We start from the raw sequence: 14,680 nt of genomic DNA, 5'->3' as shown, positions 1-14,680 counted from the left end.
ATTATTTGCATCTTGTTTCCAATAAGGGTAATTATCAAAAGAGGATGAGAACATCCATATGCAGCAAGGCAAAGACATAAAAATATTAAAATTTCTTACATACAGACTAACAGACAGACAGCAAATTATGTAACAGATTGGATGCAGAGTTCTAAAAGCATAATATTAGACCATGTGAATTATTGATATAGGAAAAACTAATTTGCAAGGAGTAACTTCTCGATAATCTCATTAACTCATTGCATCACTGACAAGCCGACAGACTGGCGGACTTAAAGTTAAAGTAAGAATACTCATTGGTAAGGGAAACGCTCACAAAAAAAGAAAATACATTTAAAATAGCAGTTGAAAAATCTAGTTTCCTTAATGAAGCTAACAAATATATAATAGTTTGTTTTTTTCGGAGAAGCTTTTTTCATAGTATCAAAGGCTAGGGCCGTAGCCAATACAGTTAAAAAATGAATGTTGTTGAATAATAAAAAAAGACGTCAACCAATTTTTTTCTACAATAAAAACAGATGAAATTTAAACAATGATCTTTTGTGTGTTATCTTATTTTTTTACCTTTTTAATAGCGAAGCAACTCTATAATTTAAAATGTCCGTCTGTCCCTCTAAAACGTTATTTTCTCGGCTCCTATAAAAGATAAAAGGCTGAAACTTATTGTCAACACTCCCATCAATATGAAGTACAATTAAGTATAAAACGTCCATGGCGGTCGGACTGCTTCTAGGCAGGTTCTTATCTATTTTTACATTTTTCGCATTCTTATCCATAATTTTTTGTGCTTCGCCACTTATGTATGTTGGTATCCTTGTTGTTTGACAATTTACGTAAATTGCACATATGTGCATTGTTTATTATTGTTGCAAAAAATAATAAAACAAGAACTATTTTGTTCAAAAGCAGCTAAGTAATTTCGAATTTGAAAAAAGATAAAGGTGTGGAGGGATAGGGAGGGGGGGTGATAGTATTTCTTATTCCTTACACCAATTTGGAGTTATATCCCTGCGGTGACCTAACCTTAAGGGTTACCCAATACCCAATATAACATAACCTAACCTGACAAACAAAACAAACAAACCGCCTTTTCTCCCTGATCTTGAATATTTGAATGTTTCAAAAGGGGACAATGTTTTGAGTGCTCAACAAGGTACTTTTTGGGAAAGCACCAAGAAAAGCAAATTTCCATGATTTTGCATTATTTTAACTTACTGAGTAGCTACGCTGATAAACTAAACTACATGAAAACCAGGGAGGGGAGGGAGGGGACAATGCCAGTTTTATTAATTGACAACCCTTCTTTTTCCCAAACTTTAAGGATAAACTTTTAGTTTTAGGGTCGGGGAGATTATCTATCTTTACTACCATATCCCTGACCAAAAAAAGGAACACTATTGTGTAATGATATTGACAAAAAATAAATATTACATCAGAAAAAAAATAAAAAAAAAGAAAAAAAACATGCAGAAAAAAATGATGATGATATTAGGGAGGGAACAATGGGCTGTTTATTACACTAGTCCCCAAAGTTATAATACTGTTGGATAAACAGCGTTGGAGACATCTATTGAATTAAGATTTGTTGGTTCATTAAGTTGAGTGTACAAACGTTTCAACTACTAATTGTAATCTACAAAAGGGATAATTTTGTTATCATCATTGAGGATGTACATCAATTTAACGGCCATTGTCTTTAGAACTTTTAAATCCTTTTAAATCCTTGATAGGATTTAATCACAAATTATTTACAAACAACAAAATTATCCTGAAAGCGATTAATTGTTGATTATTACATTACTTTACAGACAACCAACCCTTTAGTTAGGATGTAAAAACCTGTGTTTCAGTCAGAAGCGTGCAGAGGGATATATCAGGTTTGGGGGGTGAGGGTTAAAGCTTTGGGGCGAAAAAAGTTGACGGCAATAATATGACTAAATTAAGCTCTAAAAATGGGTGTAAATGAACATTAGTTAGAAAAGGGATAGGTGATAAATAATTACTTGAATGTCACAAAAAATTTTAATGTACCCTAATAAAATAATACTCCCAGCTGGCTAAAACAACGTTACCCCCACCCAATTCACCGCATCCCCTCCCCTTCTACTGTAGGAACGAACTTGCCAATAAATTTGGTTATTATAAGCAACCTAAATTTTTCAAATCCTTTAATCATAACAAATCAGGTGAAAATTTGTTATTTCAACAATTGTTGGATTTTAACCCCCCACCCCAAAAAAAAAAAAATAAAAAAAAATTAAATAAAGGACAATAACAAATTTATCAATAAAGAAAATACTATATACAATATATATTTAATACAGAATATAAGACACACAGAAAACTGTCCCGAATTTGTATTAATTTTGAGGAACAAGACTCCAGTTACGTCATATTTTTCTTTCCCGAAAAAGGGAAGGTGGAAAGAAAAAAAAGGGAAGGGGGGAAGAAAAAAGAGATGGGAGAAAAGGGGGTTTTCCCTTGAAGAGATTTTCTTCCCCCCTTCCCTTTTTCGGGAAAGAAAAATATGACGTCACTGGAGTCTTGTTCCTCAAAATTTATACAAATTCGGGAAAGTTTTCTGTGTGTCCAGAATATAATAACAATTTTTAGATCTATTTTATTTATTTTACATTTTATCAAGAAAAATATGTTTATAATAAGTTAAGCAATAATAAGCCTAAAATTAATAAAAAGAAATAAGAACAATAGTTATATAAAAGTACCAGGATGTCTGTCTGACACTTAAGATCCTTTCCCACCCATTCCTTAAGTGCCCCTAGATGCCTCTAGGAGCATAGCTATAGATAAATATAAAGAAATGAAAACATTTTAATCTTTAATAGAACAACAGCCAACAATTGCCATTAGATTTAAAAAAATACATTAGATTACCCTACTCGAACCTTTGAAGCTTGGACGTCTATCACAACAGGTACTGTCTGTCTGTGCGTCACTCTGTCCGAATGATGTTAGGGAAATTGACAAAACTATTTTTTAATTAACAAAAATTTGAAAATTCATTTGACTAAAAAGTTCTAAAAAGTAGTCTTTCTCATTCATTTATTCTATGTTTTTTTTTATATTGCTGCGCTACTTATTTATCGTTGTTTATTTTGTATTAGCGTCTACTCTCCTAAAGGCCACTAGAGGCACTTAGGTAGGGGGGGGGGGTCTAGGGGCTATTTCTCTTGGAGGTGTGGTGGTACCCTCCCCCAAAATAGATATAAACATTCCCAGGACCTATGTTAAACTACAGTAAAAATTAAATGAACCATATCGGTGAGCTGTTAGCGAGATCCTACTCTGGACACACAGACAGACACACAGAAATCCTTTAATTCTATTATACTTGTATCAAGGTATATTTGTAAGGGTAAAATTTCCAGTTGCATGATGTAAAGTAAAGGCTTGTTTATGTTGTACTAGCGGCTACGCCCCTAGCATCAAGGAGCTCTGTACTCAAAGTGACAAATAAAGGCTAGAAAAAAAACAGAAAACCATCCCAAGACTAAAATTCTAAAAATTAAATAGCCTAAAACAATCACAAGACCTATGTGAAGCTTACCTAAAATTGAGAACCAAATCGGTTCAGAAGTTATTGAGATCACAAGCATCAGACAAAAACAAACCTACTACTTTATACAATAGGATTAAGGTATATTTGTAAGGGTAAAATTTCCAGTAGCTTGCATGATGGTAAAGGCTTCGGAAAAAGTATCCAACCAGGATGATTGACTGAAATAAAAATAAATTAATTTTGTACATGAAATAATTCTTGGCTCACCCATCTTTAAGCCGCAAGCGTGAGGGAAATCGACCTTTCACAATTTTAAACCGATCCAAATATGAAAATACCTCTTTTCAAAACATCCAAAGGGGCTTAAATTCAAGGCTCATTTGTGTCTGACGCGCAGCTGCCGAGCCCTGATATTATTCTCAATTTTGGATGTTGTTATGCAACTCACTTTGTTTTTTCGTCTGTCTTAAGCGAGAAAATTGATTTACTCGGCTAATATATAAGCTGTCCTTTTTTATTGTCTAATTCATGATTACATTTTTAAAAACTTGTTTTGTTTGTATTATCTTGGGGAAGTGATTTGTAAAGGAGAGTTAATACTTCCTCGACTGTTATTATAGTATGCTTTTTAGGCCTTTTTTGACATTTTTTCAAGAGAGTGGTGGTACCCTTCCCAAATATAGGTGTAAACCTTCCCAGAACTTTTGAGAAGCTACCCTGTAAAGGAGACCCATATTAATTTAACAGTTAGCGAGATCCTTCGGTACAGACAGACAAACATCATGTTACTTTAGTATAAGAATCTTTATTTCTCTGGCCGTCGGATTTATGAATGTTGTCATCCTTGTGAAACGAGAACTATATTGGTTCAGCGGTATGCGAGATCCCTTGGGTACAAACAGACACACAGCCTTACAGACATCCTATTACTTTTCTACAAGGATTACCTATTAGCAAACTTGTGAATCAGATTAGCACCATCCGAAGGCCCACATTCATCAAATGTACAGTAACTTTTACCATCGTCGTCAATTTCAACATACTAAAAATAAAATGTATATCAATTCTTTAATCAAAACCAGAAGAAGATAATTAAAGTCACTCGACAGATTATGACGTCATAAGATAGAATGACCAATGAGAGGCCAGCACACATTTTACCATTGGTCAATTACATTGTATACTGGCCTCTCATTGGCTTCTTTTGTATGACGTCATAATCTGTGGAGGGACTTTAATCATTTTCAAACCAGAAAGGCATTACATTAGTATTTTGGCTTTTTACATCAAACATTTTCAAGTCATCATATTTGTAAGATACTGATTCCTAGGACAATTAGACACAATGTTATAACCACAGCATCGCTATAAAAACGTCATTAAATATATACAACAATTTACAATTTTACTACAGATTGAAATAGATTTTTGTTTGCTTTACGTCATATCGAGCACTAACCCTCCCCACCCCTTATTTAGAAAAATGAAAATAAAAGGAGTGGATATTTTTTCCTATGCTAAGCTCTACGAAGTTTAAAGCGCAGCAACTCTATACATTTGTCTGTATTTACCTTGAGCATACAGATATCAGCATTCAGCATCATTCCAGTCTTCTTCTGGTCAGCATTCCACTGCCATCTCGGATCCGTCTGGCTTCCGACATTCCTAGACAGACAGAAAGGCATACATTATATGAGGAATAGCTTCACTATTATTTAAGCGGAAGTTTTTTTTAGAGTTTTCAGGTGCGTTACCTCAAAGATACTAGCGAGCTCGGAAATCACCCCTTATATTTAATTAAATTTTAAAAAATTAGGGCGGTAGTTTTATTTTTATACCAACTCCGATTGAGGGGGGGGGTGCAAACCCTAAACTTACTTTTAACTTTGTTTCAAAATAAGGGTTAAGGTATTGATACTCAACAAGGTATTATTATGAGGGAAAACGCAGATTTATTCAATGCTTTTTTATGTACACTTGCGTTACACACAATTATAAACACTGAGAAATAAAAAGTGTATTTCTAACCCCCGCAGGAAGCTCTTTCTAGCAATTAGGGATTCCACTACTTTCACCTATCCTAAACAACTCTACAGGAATAAAATAAAATTTAAAAGTGTTTAAACGTTTAGACAAAGGTTGTGAAATCAAAGGGTTGGAGAATCATAAAATCCCGTATAAATAGCATTAAACCTACCTTTGTCTCCAAGATTGGCTGAGCATAAGTTTGTAATAGTTATTGTTGAAAAGTTTACCCTCTCCGGATGTCCAGGAACCTCTGCCGTTGGGTAAACATATTCAATTGTGATAGGACAACAGACAAAAAATAATTAGAAACTATTTCAACTTCTCCCCCCTGAAAAGTTTTAGGCTACAAAAGGAAGAAATTTGTGAAAAGGAATCATCTATAGTCAATATCTCCCTTCTTCTCTCTCTCTCTCTCCCTCTCTTTCTCTCACTCTCTCTCTCTTTCTATCTTTCTTTCTCTCTCTCTATATTTCTATATCTCTCTCTCTCTTTTTTTCTCTCTCTCTCTCTCTCTCTCTCTCTCTCTCTCTCTCTCTCTCTCACTCTCTCTTTTACTCTCTCTCCCATTCTCTCTCTCTTTCTCTCTTTCTTTCTCTCTCTCTTTCTTTCTCTCTCTCTCTCTCTCTCTCTCTCTCTCTCTCTCTCTCTCTCTTTCTGTCTCTCTCTGTCTCTCTCTGTCTCTCTCTCTTTCTCTTTAGGTATTAGAATATTTAATGTAGCTCCCTGTCTAATAAAAGTATTTACTCTTTGAGATTAAAATATTTTCGGCTGCTTCCCTATCACAAAAGAAAAAAAAGGGAATAAGTTTCTAGAACAATATCATAGCGCTGATATGAAGGTGGAAGAGGACATTGGATTTTAAATTACACTGGGACCCAAAATTTTATAAATAGATCCATGACCAACCTAAAGTTCCCTAGAACATATCAAATGTAATGATATAATGATAATATGTCTACATTCCTGAATCCAGAATTTTTCTTCTTTGCGCCCCCAAGAGTGTGTGCTCCCATGAGAGCTACAGCTTGTTCTTCGTTCATACCAAACCTAACAATAAAGTATTATACAGTAGAAATGGAATATTTTAGCTATTACAAGAATATATGCTCCCATTAGAGCTACAGCTTGTTCAGTGTTCTTCATTCAAAATAAAATGTTTTGCATGTTTAAAATATAGCTTCATACCTGTCCGCAAAGAATCCAACAAGGTCTTCATAATTGAGATGAACAGCTGGCAGTTTAACATCAACATCTGTATAGGGAGCAGTAGGACAATCAACACGACCAGTTTGGAAACTAATCTTCAGATCAGCTTGTTCAACTCCATCAGTTCGGCTAATGGCTTGTCTTAGTCCAGCCTGGCCCGCGTAGGCCCAGAAATCAGCTCTGGAAAAGGTTATATAAAAGTAAGAGGATGTCTCTGTGCCTGTATGTAGTGGAGGATCTTGCTTACAACTGAACCGATATGGTTCTCTGTTACAGTGAAGCTTCTCATAGGTCCAGGAAAGGTTTATAACTATTTTTGGGGTGGGGACAACCAACCTTCCAAGATAAATCACCAAAGCCTTCCCAAGACATAAATGAAAAATTATAATAGCCAAAAACCATCCAGGGACCTGTATGAAGCTTCTGTAAAATAGAGAAGTCAATTGGTTCAGTGGTTAGGAAATTCTTAACTGACAAACAAACAAAAATGTTACTACTTTATATTTCTTAATATTTTCCACAAGCTATTTCCTTTGGGACGGTGGAGATACACTTAATAACATTCCTTGGACCTTTAGAAAGGAACTACACTGTAAAAAAGAACCATATCGGTCCAGTGGTTAGCTAGCAAGATCTTGTTGTGCAGGATATAATTTCATTTTCATGTAGCTTTCTATACTGTCCTAGCAAAATGGGGATAGATGCTTTTGGCCTACTTATTCTATTGACGTCAGGAAATATACTTTACCCCATCTCATTCTTGGGGGTCTCTTTCCCCCTTCCCTTTCTTTTTCCCTCTACTATGGCGTCAATAGAATAGGTAGGCCCAAAGCTGTGACATCTGTCCCCATTTTCCAAGGGCACTATTAAACACAGTTACTTATTTCTTACCTAGATAGCAGAGTATTGAAACTATTCTTAATATAAATAGTCTCTAGAGAATTAACAGCCTCCTGAAGGCCAGCATTATCTTTGTTGTTGAAGTTGAGGCAGCCGTCGCAGCCACCAATACAGTCATGGAAAGCAAGTCTGTCCATCAGATTATGATTTTAACTTTATTTTTTTTATTAAATTGGATAGTATTCTGTCCATAAGCAATTTCATAGTTTATCTTAAAATGGAGGGGAGGGGGGGGGGGGGGGGGGTAAGTGTCTTGAAAGGCGCAACAAAATTCGTAAACCCCCAAAAATATTTACCCCCTGAGGGTAAATGTAACATGGAAAAGGGTGAATCACCCAGCTTAATTTTTGGGGGTAAAACCTCTCATTTTTGTTGTGAAATGTCCAAAAAATTTACCTGACTCGCAAAAACCAAGGGGTTGAATTTTGAGGGTAAAATGGGGGGATTAAAATCTAATATACGTCTAGACAAATTTGTCGGGTTGTTAATATTTCTATAGCACAATTCTTCTTTGGCTGGGCATCTAAATATTAGAGTAAATATAGGGGGAAGGGGTAAAGCTAAAACTGTATGTCTCCACCCCGTGCCGACTTTCAATTGGGTCTTAAATATCAGCCAATAGTCTCGGATGATACAACCAAGCAGAAAAGGGTCCCCAACACTAGATCCAGGTGGCTATCAGTATTACATATCTATATTTCTATATTTATTGTTTAAATAATCATATTTTCCTAAGTAATGTTGCGGATTTCTTTCTTGCTAAACTTTTGATAGCCTTGTCTACTCGTCTTAGGTCTCTTTTCAAATAGTAAACAAAATTCAGTCATTAGAGCAATTTTAGTAATTAGATTTCTCAGTATGGCTTCGTAGCCGATTAATTCCGCAGGATTAGAACCGGTTCTCAGCCATACTGAAAAATCACGAATAAAAGATCGTATTATAGATAATTTTCATCAAATATTAAAACAAAACTGGATTTAATCTCATAATTTTTTATTTTAATATCCGCAGAAAGCTATCTGTAATACGATGCGTTAAATAACTTTTAAAGATGATTTTGACTGATTTTAATTTTAACCTGGGTGTTATACACTGCACTGCTGCCGTCAGACAGATGACAATAAAAACTATTCTAAGCAGCATACTATAATTCTGAAAAAAAATAGAATACAATTTATCTATAATATTATCATATTGAACATTTGTATATCAGGGAGGGGTACATTGGACTGTTATTCAAACTGGTACCCAAAGTTTTATTTCTCATTCGTTTAGTTTTTAGTTGTGTTTTTTCATTTGTTTATTATTTTGTTATAAGTTAAGGTTATGTTTGGTTATATTTCGTACTTGTTAGGGGCTAACAAGTACGAAATATAGGCACCCCGCAAGGTTTAGGCATAAAAAACTAACTTAGGGGGGGGGGGTGCCCTAATGTATATCCCTAATGATAATAAATAAAAATACCCCTTCTGTAGATTTAAAGGTAATGTCTGGAAGCTAAAGTTGAATGAATCGTCTGCTTAAAACTTTTAGGGTTTCTTTAATAAATCTTTATTAGTTGATTCCAACTAATATAGTCCAAACTTTGAAATAAAATTGAGAGTAGAGGATTGTGGATTTTCCTTTGTTTATTTCTTTAAGTCATGTAGGTTAGGTCGTATTAGGTGAGCCCAGCAGGGTTAGGAAACAATATGTAGAAATATAGCTGGAGGAAGTGTCTCAAATAATAGCCATGTAACGTCATAAAAGTGACAGAGATAAGAGAATAGGGAAAGAAAACCCCTAAAAAAGAGATGGATAATCCCTCATTTTATGACGTTACACGGCTGATTTTTAGGGACACTTTGTCCAGGTACTGTAGAAATGTTTCTAAATGTAAAAATTATACAGATATAAATTATCTTTTTCACTATTATTATAATACTGAGGATCAAATGAACTTTGTATGTTAAACCCAATAATTGAAAAAAGGGATGAAATATAAAAAAGAGAAAGGTCCTGTATCAGTTGCGCATAATTAAAACTTAAAAGCAAAGTTTTTCTAGAATTAGAGTCGGTCCGTTTGTCCGTCTGTAACGGATAGCTTTTTTCGTTAATTTAGGCATGTAAGAATTGTCCTATCGATTTCAAACTTTTTGATGATAAAACTTTTTAACAACAATTTTTCATGTGATATAATCATCCGATTTATCTGATTTTTAGAGCACTGATTCCTCTTACAATAAGGTAAAATATTATAGGTAAAGCATCTCTATAATCAAGTCATAAAAATGTCATAATGTCCTTAAACAGTATTCTGTATTTAAGAAGTTTTGCAACAAATTTACGTAAAATCAGTTTTGACACTCTACAAGAGTTAATGTTCGTCTGTCATACAGTTACAGAGCTTCGCTTATAATGGATGTTGTCATCCTTGTTTTTTAATTAAGGCTCATTAAAGTTCTTCAGGTTTAAGGGGGCGGAGTTATTTAAATATAAAATGCAGGTGTTATATTACGTAATATGTATTGTCATTAGGGATCTTAAGGGATAAGACAATGGACAATAAATTTGCATATTAATAAACCCCCAATTTGATTAACAGAATTACCCCGTCAGAAAATTGGCCGAGAAATTTAAACACATTAAATTGAAAACAACCAATTAAAATTAAATAAGAGAACGTCTTAAAGTTACTTAGCCTAAGAAATTTAGTATTTTATGTTTCAATGGTTTCTCCCCTTGAGGGAGGGCATAGGGTACCTGAATTTTTTGCTTTATAGACAGCTTTCCGCGGATATCAAAATAAAGAATATATGTTTAAAACTGAAATTATTATTTAAGGATTTTTTTCTTGATATTCGTAGAAAACTGCCAATAATATGATACGATACACTATTTTTCAGTATAGCTCAAAACCGATTCTAATCCAGCGGAAAAAACTATGTCTAGCCTTCGGCACCTTGGGGCTAAAAAAACTTGGTTTAATCATGTAATTGTACATTTTATATCCACGGAAATACGATGCGAGAAATAACTATTAAATTTTAAAAAAATACAAATACAACTAATGTATGTAAGTAACCAGCGGTTAAGCCCCTGAAGTCACTCAAGGTGTAGTTGACCATCCTCATTTAATGTTAGTTTTAAACAGAACCTTCTTTTTTTTTTTGGGGGGGGGGGTGGAATTGTTTTTTTTTCTAGGGGAAGTATACTTGTAAGGGTTGTGTTACCCTCTACAAACCTTCTCTGGACCTATAAGAATCTTCACTGTAAAGGAGAACCGAATCGGTTCAGATCATTCGCTACAGACACAGACAGACAGACAGACATCAGGCTACTTTTATATAAGAATAAATATTATAGTTCAGAAGTTTATAAAATAACTGGACGGAATTGGGTTACACTAATTTTTATACATTAAAAATGAGCTCTTATATATTTTAACACTTGTGTCTACCTATTTAAATTTTTATAATCACAGTATAACGTTAAAAAGTAGTTGGTTATTTAGAATTGATTATGAAAATGCTATTAAGCCTGTATAAAGTGCCAGAATTTAAATACTACTACAGATTTTTAATTTAACAAAACGTTACCCAATAATTAGGAATCTAAAGGGATAAGACAATTACCCATAGATCAATGTATATTGTATATCCTCAATGATGATATACATAATTACCCCTTTTGTAGATTAAAATTTAAGGTTAAAACACTCAACTTGATTCAAGTCCCCAAAGTTGCTAAACCAACGAACAAGAAAACGTTATTATCAATCGGTTTCTTAGCAGCAAAAGTTTTGCACTACTAGAAAAAGGTTTGTTGTGTAGAAAATAGTTTTATTCCACCCAAAAAGTGGCCACTTTTATACAAAATGTATGATATATATTGATCAAAATTTCCGGTATTTTAACGTCACTAAAAGTATTCAATTTTATTTAACTAAAATTCATTTAATGAATAAAACTTTTAAAAGTACAACAAGGACAAATTACAAGTTGAAATGACATGAGTGCCCGAAGGAATGGGTTAATAAAACAGGGATTAATTAATCTTTATGATAATTTACGCATAAAACTGTCTATTTTACATGCGTATTTTTATAATGGCTTGATACAGTGCAGTGGAAAAGACTCGGATCAGAGGTGAGAGGGTAGACTATCCAATGATCCATCCCTCTAAAATGAGAATAACACCCTTCTTATTGTCTATTATTTTACACCCCCCAAAGCTTACACCCCTTTCCATTTTAGTTTAACACCCCCAGGCAAAACCTTGTGCAAGCCACTAAATCAGATCTAGGTCATAAAGTTTTAGATGCGTAGCAACTCTAAATATCCGCTTGCCTCAATGACTAAATAATGTTGTGTAACGGTATTAGAGTAAATGCCAATAGAGTTCCCTTAGATTTAACCATAATAGAGTATAATTGCTTAAATGTTAGATATCATCTCTTTCTCTTTTTCTTATTGTCCCTTTACTCTTTACATTTTTAGTGTTTTCCCGGAGGGGGGAGGAAAACAAAAATCAAATCAATATAAACCCTCCTTCCCTTTCTCTGTATATTCAATACATGGTATTCATTCTATGCTATATCATAAACTAATAAATCTTTTATTACCTAAAGATCCCCTACTCCACCACTATTTTAAATAATTTAAAAAAAACTGGCGGGGGGATTTTTTTTTTGGAGGGGGGGGGGTGTCCCTACCCCCAAGAAAATAGCCTAAAACCACCACAGGACCAGTAGGTATATTTCCTGAAGAGTAGAATCCGATCGGTTCAGTGGTTACCGAGATCTTAAGGTACAGACGGACGGACAGACATCATTCTACTTTGTATTATAGATAAACTAGCGGTTTCGCCCCTAATTAAAAAAAATAATTACCCCCACTAAGGTAACCCCACTACTTTCTGTTTAAAAAAAAAATGAAGTACCCCCAATAAGGTGCCCCCACTACTTTCTATTTAAAAAAAATGGGGGTGATTTTTTTTATTTTTGGAGGGGGTTGGGGGTGTCCCACCCCCCAAGAAAATTGCCTAAAACCACCACAGGACCAGTAGGTATATTCCCTGAAGAGTAGAATCCGATCGGTTCAGTGGTTACCAAGATCTTAAGGGACAGACGGACAGACGGACAGACGGAGAGACGGACAGACGGAGAGACGGACAGACGGACAGACAGACGGACAGACAGACAGACAGACAGACAGACAGACAGACAGACAGACAGACAGACAGACAGACAGACAGACAGACAGACAGACAGACAGACAGACAGACAGACAGACAGACAGACAGACAGACAGACAGACAGACAGACAGACAGACAGACAGACAGACAGACAGACAGACAGACAGACAGACATACAGACATACAGACATACAGACAGACAGACAGACGGACAGACGGACAGACGGACAGACGGACAGACGGACAGACGGACAGACGGACAGACGGACAGACGGACAGACGGACAGACGGACAGACAGACAGACAGACAGACAGACAGACGGACGGACAGACATCAAGCTACTTTGTATTAAAGATATGTGACCATTTTCGGTCTTGTTTTAAAACAACCAATTTTAAATGTACACAATGATATCAAATTTAGTTCTATTGAATTTAACTTGTATATGTGAAAAGACCATTAATAAAATGAATTAAATAAATACTAAAAATACTTTTATTTTGATAAGAAATACTCGATATTTCAATGCAAAATTTTATAATTGATTGATTATTGTAATTTATGAAATTCAATGCTTACATTTATTATAACATTTACATAAATTTATATATAATTTTATGGTAATTTATTAAATTACTTGTCCATTATAGCACTAATCATTTTTTTGTACATGTTGGCGGCTGAATTTAAATTTTCGGTGGCGCCGGCTGCAGCTTTTGGTGGATGAATGCTGCTGAGTCTTAAGTGGCTGTGTAAAATCGATATATAATCACTTTGATGTTTCACCTAGGGAGTAAGGGAAGGGACAATAAATCGAATATTTTCAATTTTTAAGAGTCATAGACTTTGGGTACTGGCTTAATTAAAGGGAATGTGCAAGAATTCAGCAGGTTCTGACTGACTTTGGGTACTAGCGCATCAATGCCCCGCTAACTAGCTGAGTTTTTTTTGAATATAGCAGACAGAAAAGATGGCTGGTTTTAACAAATATTATTTCCAAGAAAATTTCATTTCATATATAGAAACTCTACTGTGATATTTATGTATTACACAATCTGAGAACTCCTTTAATGTATGTTGCAGTAAAAAATGTATGAAAAGGGTTGACGAAGTTCTAAACACAACTTTTCTAGTGATTGGTTACAGAATGTTTACTACATTGTGATGTATTGGTAATTTGATTTTCAAGTGAATGATTTTTTCTTAGAACTAATTTTGTTCTAAATTATATTACCATGATCCCCTTACAATTTTGGTCAAAACTCTTAAATTGAATTAATTGCCCATTGTCCCTTTCCTTACTCCCTGTGTTTTACCAGATTTTTATGTACTCTTATAAAGTGATACTCCCATCTGGCTAAAATACGATACTTGCCCCATACCATTTACTTTATCCCCTCACCTCCTACTGAATAAAATTAAGATATTTTTAAGACACTGGATAATTTACCCTAAATGGCCAAAGTAAAATAATCACGGGGGTTGTGGACATAATGGGGTGTTATGGGGTTTTGACACCTAGGAGGGTGCATCCACTCTCTTAAACTTTGCTAGTGAGGGGAGGGATACACACCCCTACATCCCCCTTCTGTACGACTCTGTTATAAAATACTTTTAATTGAAACGAATATTGTACAGAATATTAACAAACTCTAATAATACACTTTTACATATTTCTGTTTAGGGAAATAAATGTTTCATTTTGAATGAAAGTTATTACCATAAAAAGTACATGATGACACAACCAATCAAGCCTTAAAGTGGTATCCCCAAGGAAAGATAAAACCAGGTAGTTCAAACACAACCTGGAGGAGGGAACTCCTATGTGAACTTAAATATAAGAAAATAT

The 14,680-nt window shown here is 34.6% G+C and overlaps 1 protein-coding gene across 1 annotated transcript; it reads right to left on the bottom strand.

The window, feature by feature from the left end:
* Positions 1–3,506: 3,506 nt before the first annotated feature.
* LOC145305682 (putative ascorbate peroxidase) lies at positions 3,507–8,811 on the bottom strand. The gene is made up of 9 exons (XM_080147393.1): positions 8,733–8,811; positions 8,388–8,451; positions 7,646–7,785; positions 6,734–6,934; positions 6,515–6,595; positions 5,718–5,801; positions 5,092–5,185; positions 4,468–4,562; positions 3,507–3,738 (listed from the first exon to the last, which is right to left on the bottom strand). The coding sequence occupies exons 1-9, from the start codon at positions 8,795–8,797 to the stop codon at positions 3,654–3,656; spliced, it is 909 nt and encodes a 302-aa protein (XP_080003519.1). The 5' UTR covers positions 8,798–8,811; the 3' UTR covers positions 3,507–3,653.
* Positions 8,812–14,680: the final 5,869 nt, after the last annotated feature.

This window comes from Acartia tonsa, chromosome 14, assembly GCF_053477335.1.
Source record: "Acartia tonsa isolate MP-2025a chromosome 14, ASM5347733v1, whole genome shotgun sequence".
Taxonomy (NCBI): Eukaryota; Metazoa; Arthropoda; class Copepoda; order Calanoida; family Acartiidae; genus Acartia; species Acartia tonsa.
Note: the sequence above shows the minus strand (reverse complement) of the source record. Positions and strands in the feature narration are given on the sequence as shown.

Coding starts and splice junctions, on each gene's coding strand:
- LOC145305682 (XM_080147393.1), bottom strand. CDS start 8,797: ATGCTGCTTAGAATAGTTTTTATTGTCATCTGTCTGACGGCAGCAGTG. Junction 6,596..6,733: donor GTTGGATTCTTTGCGGACAG/GTATGAAGCTAT, acceptor CTTTATTGTTAG/GTTTGGTATGAACGAAGAAC. Junction 5,802..6,514: donor AAGAAGAAAAATTCTGGATT/CAGGAATGTAGA, acceptor TTTACCCAACGG/CAGAGGTTCCTGGACATCCG.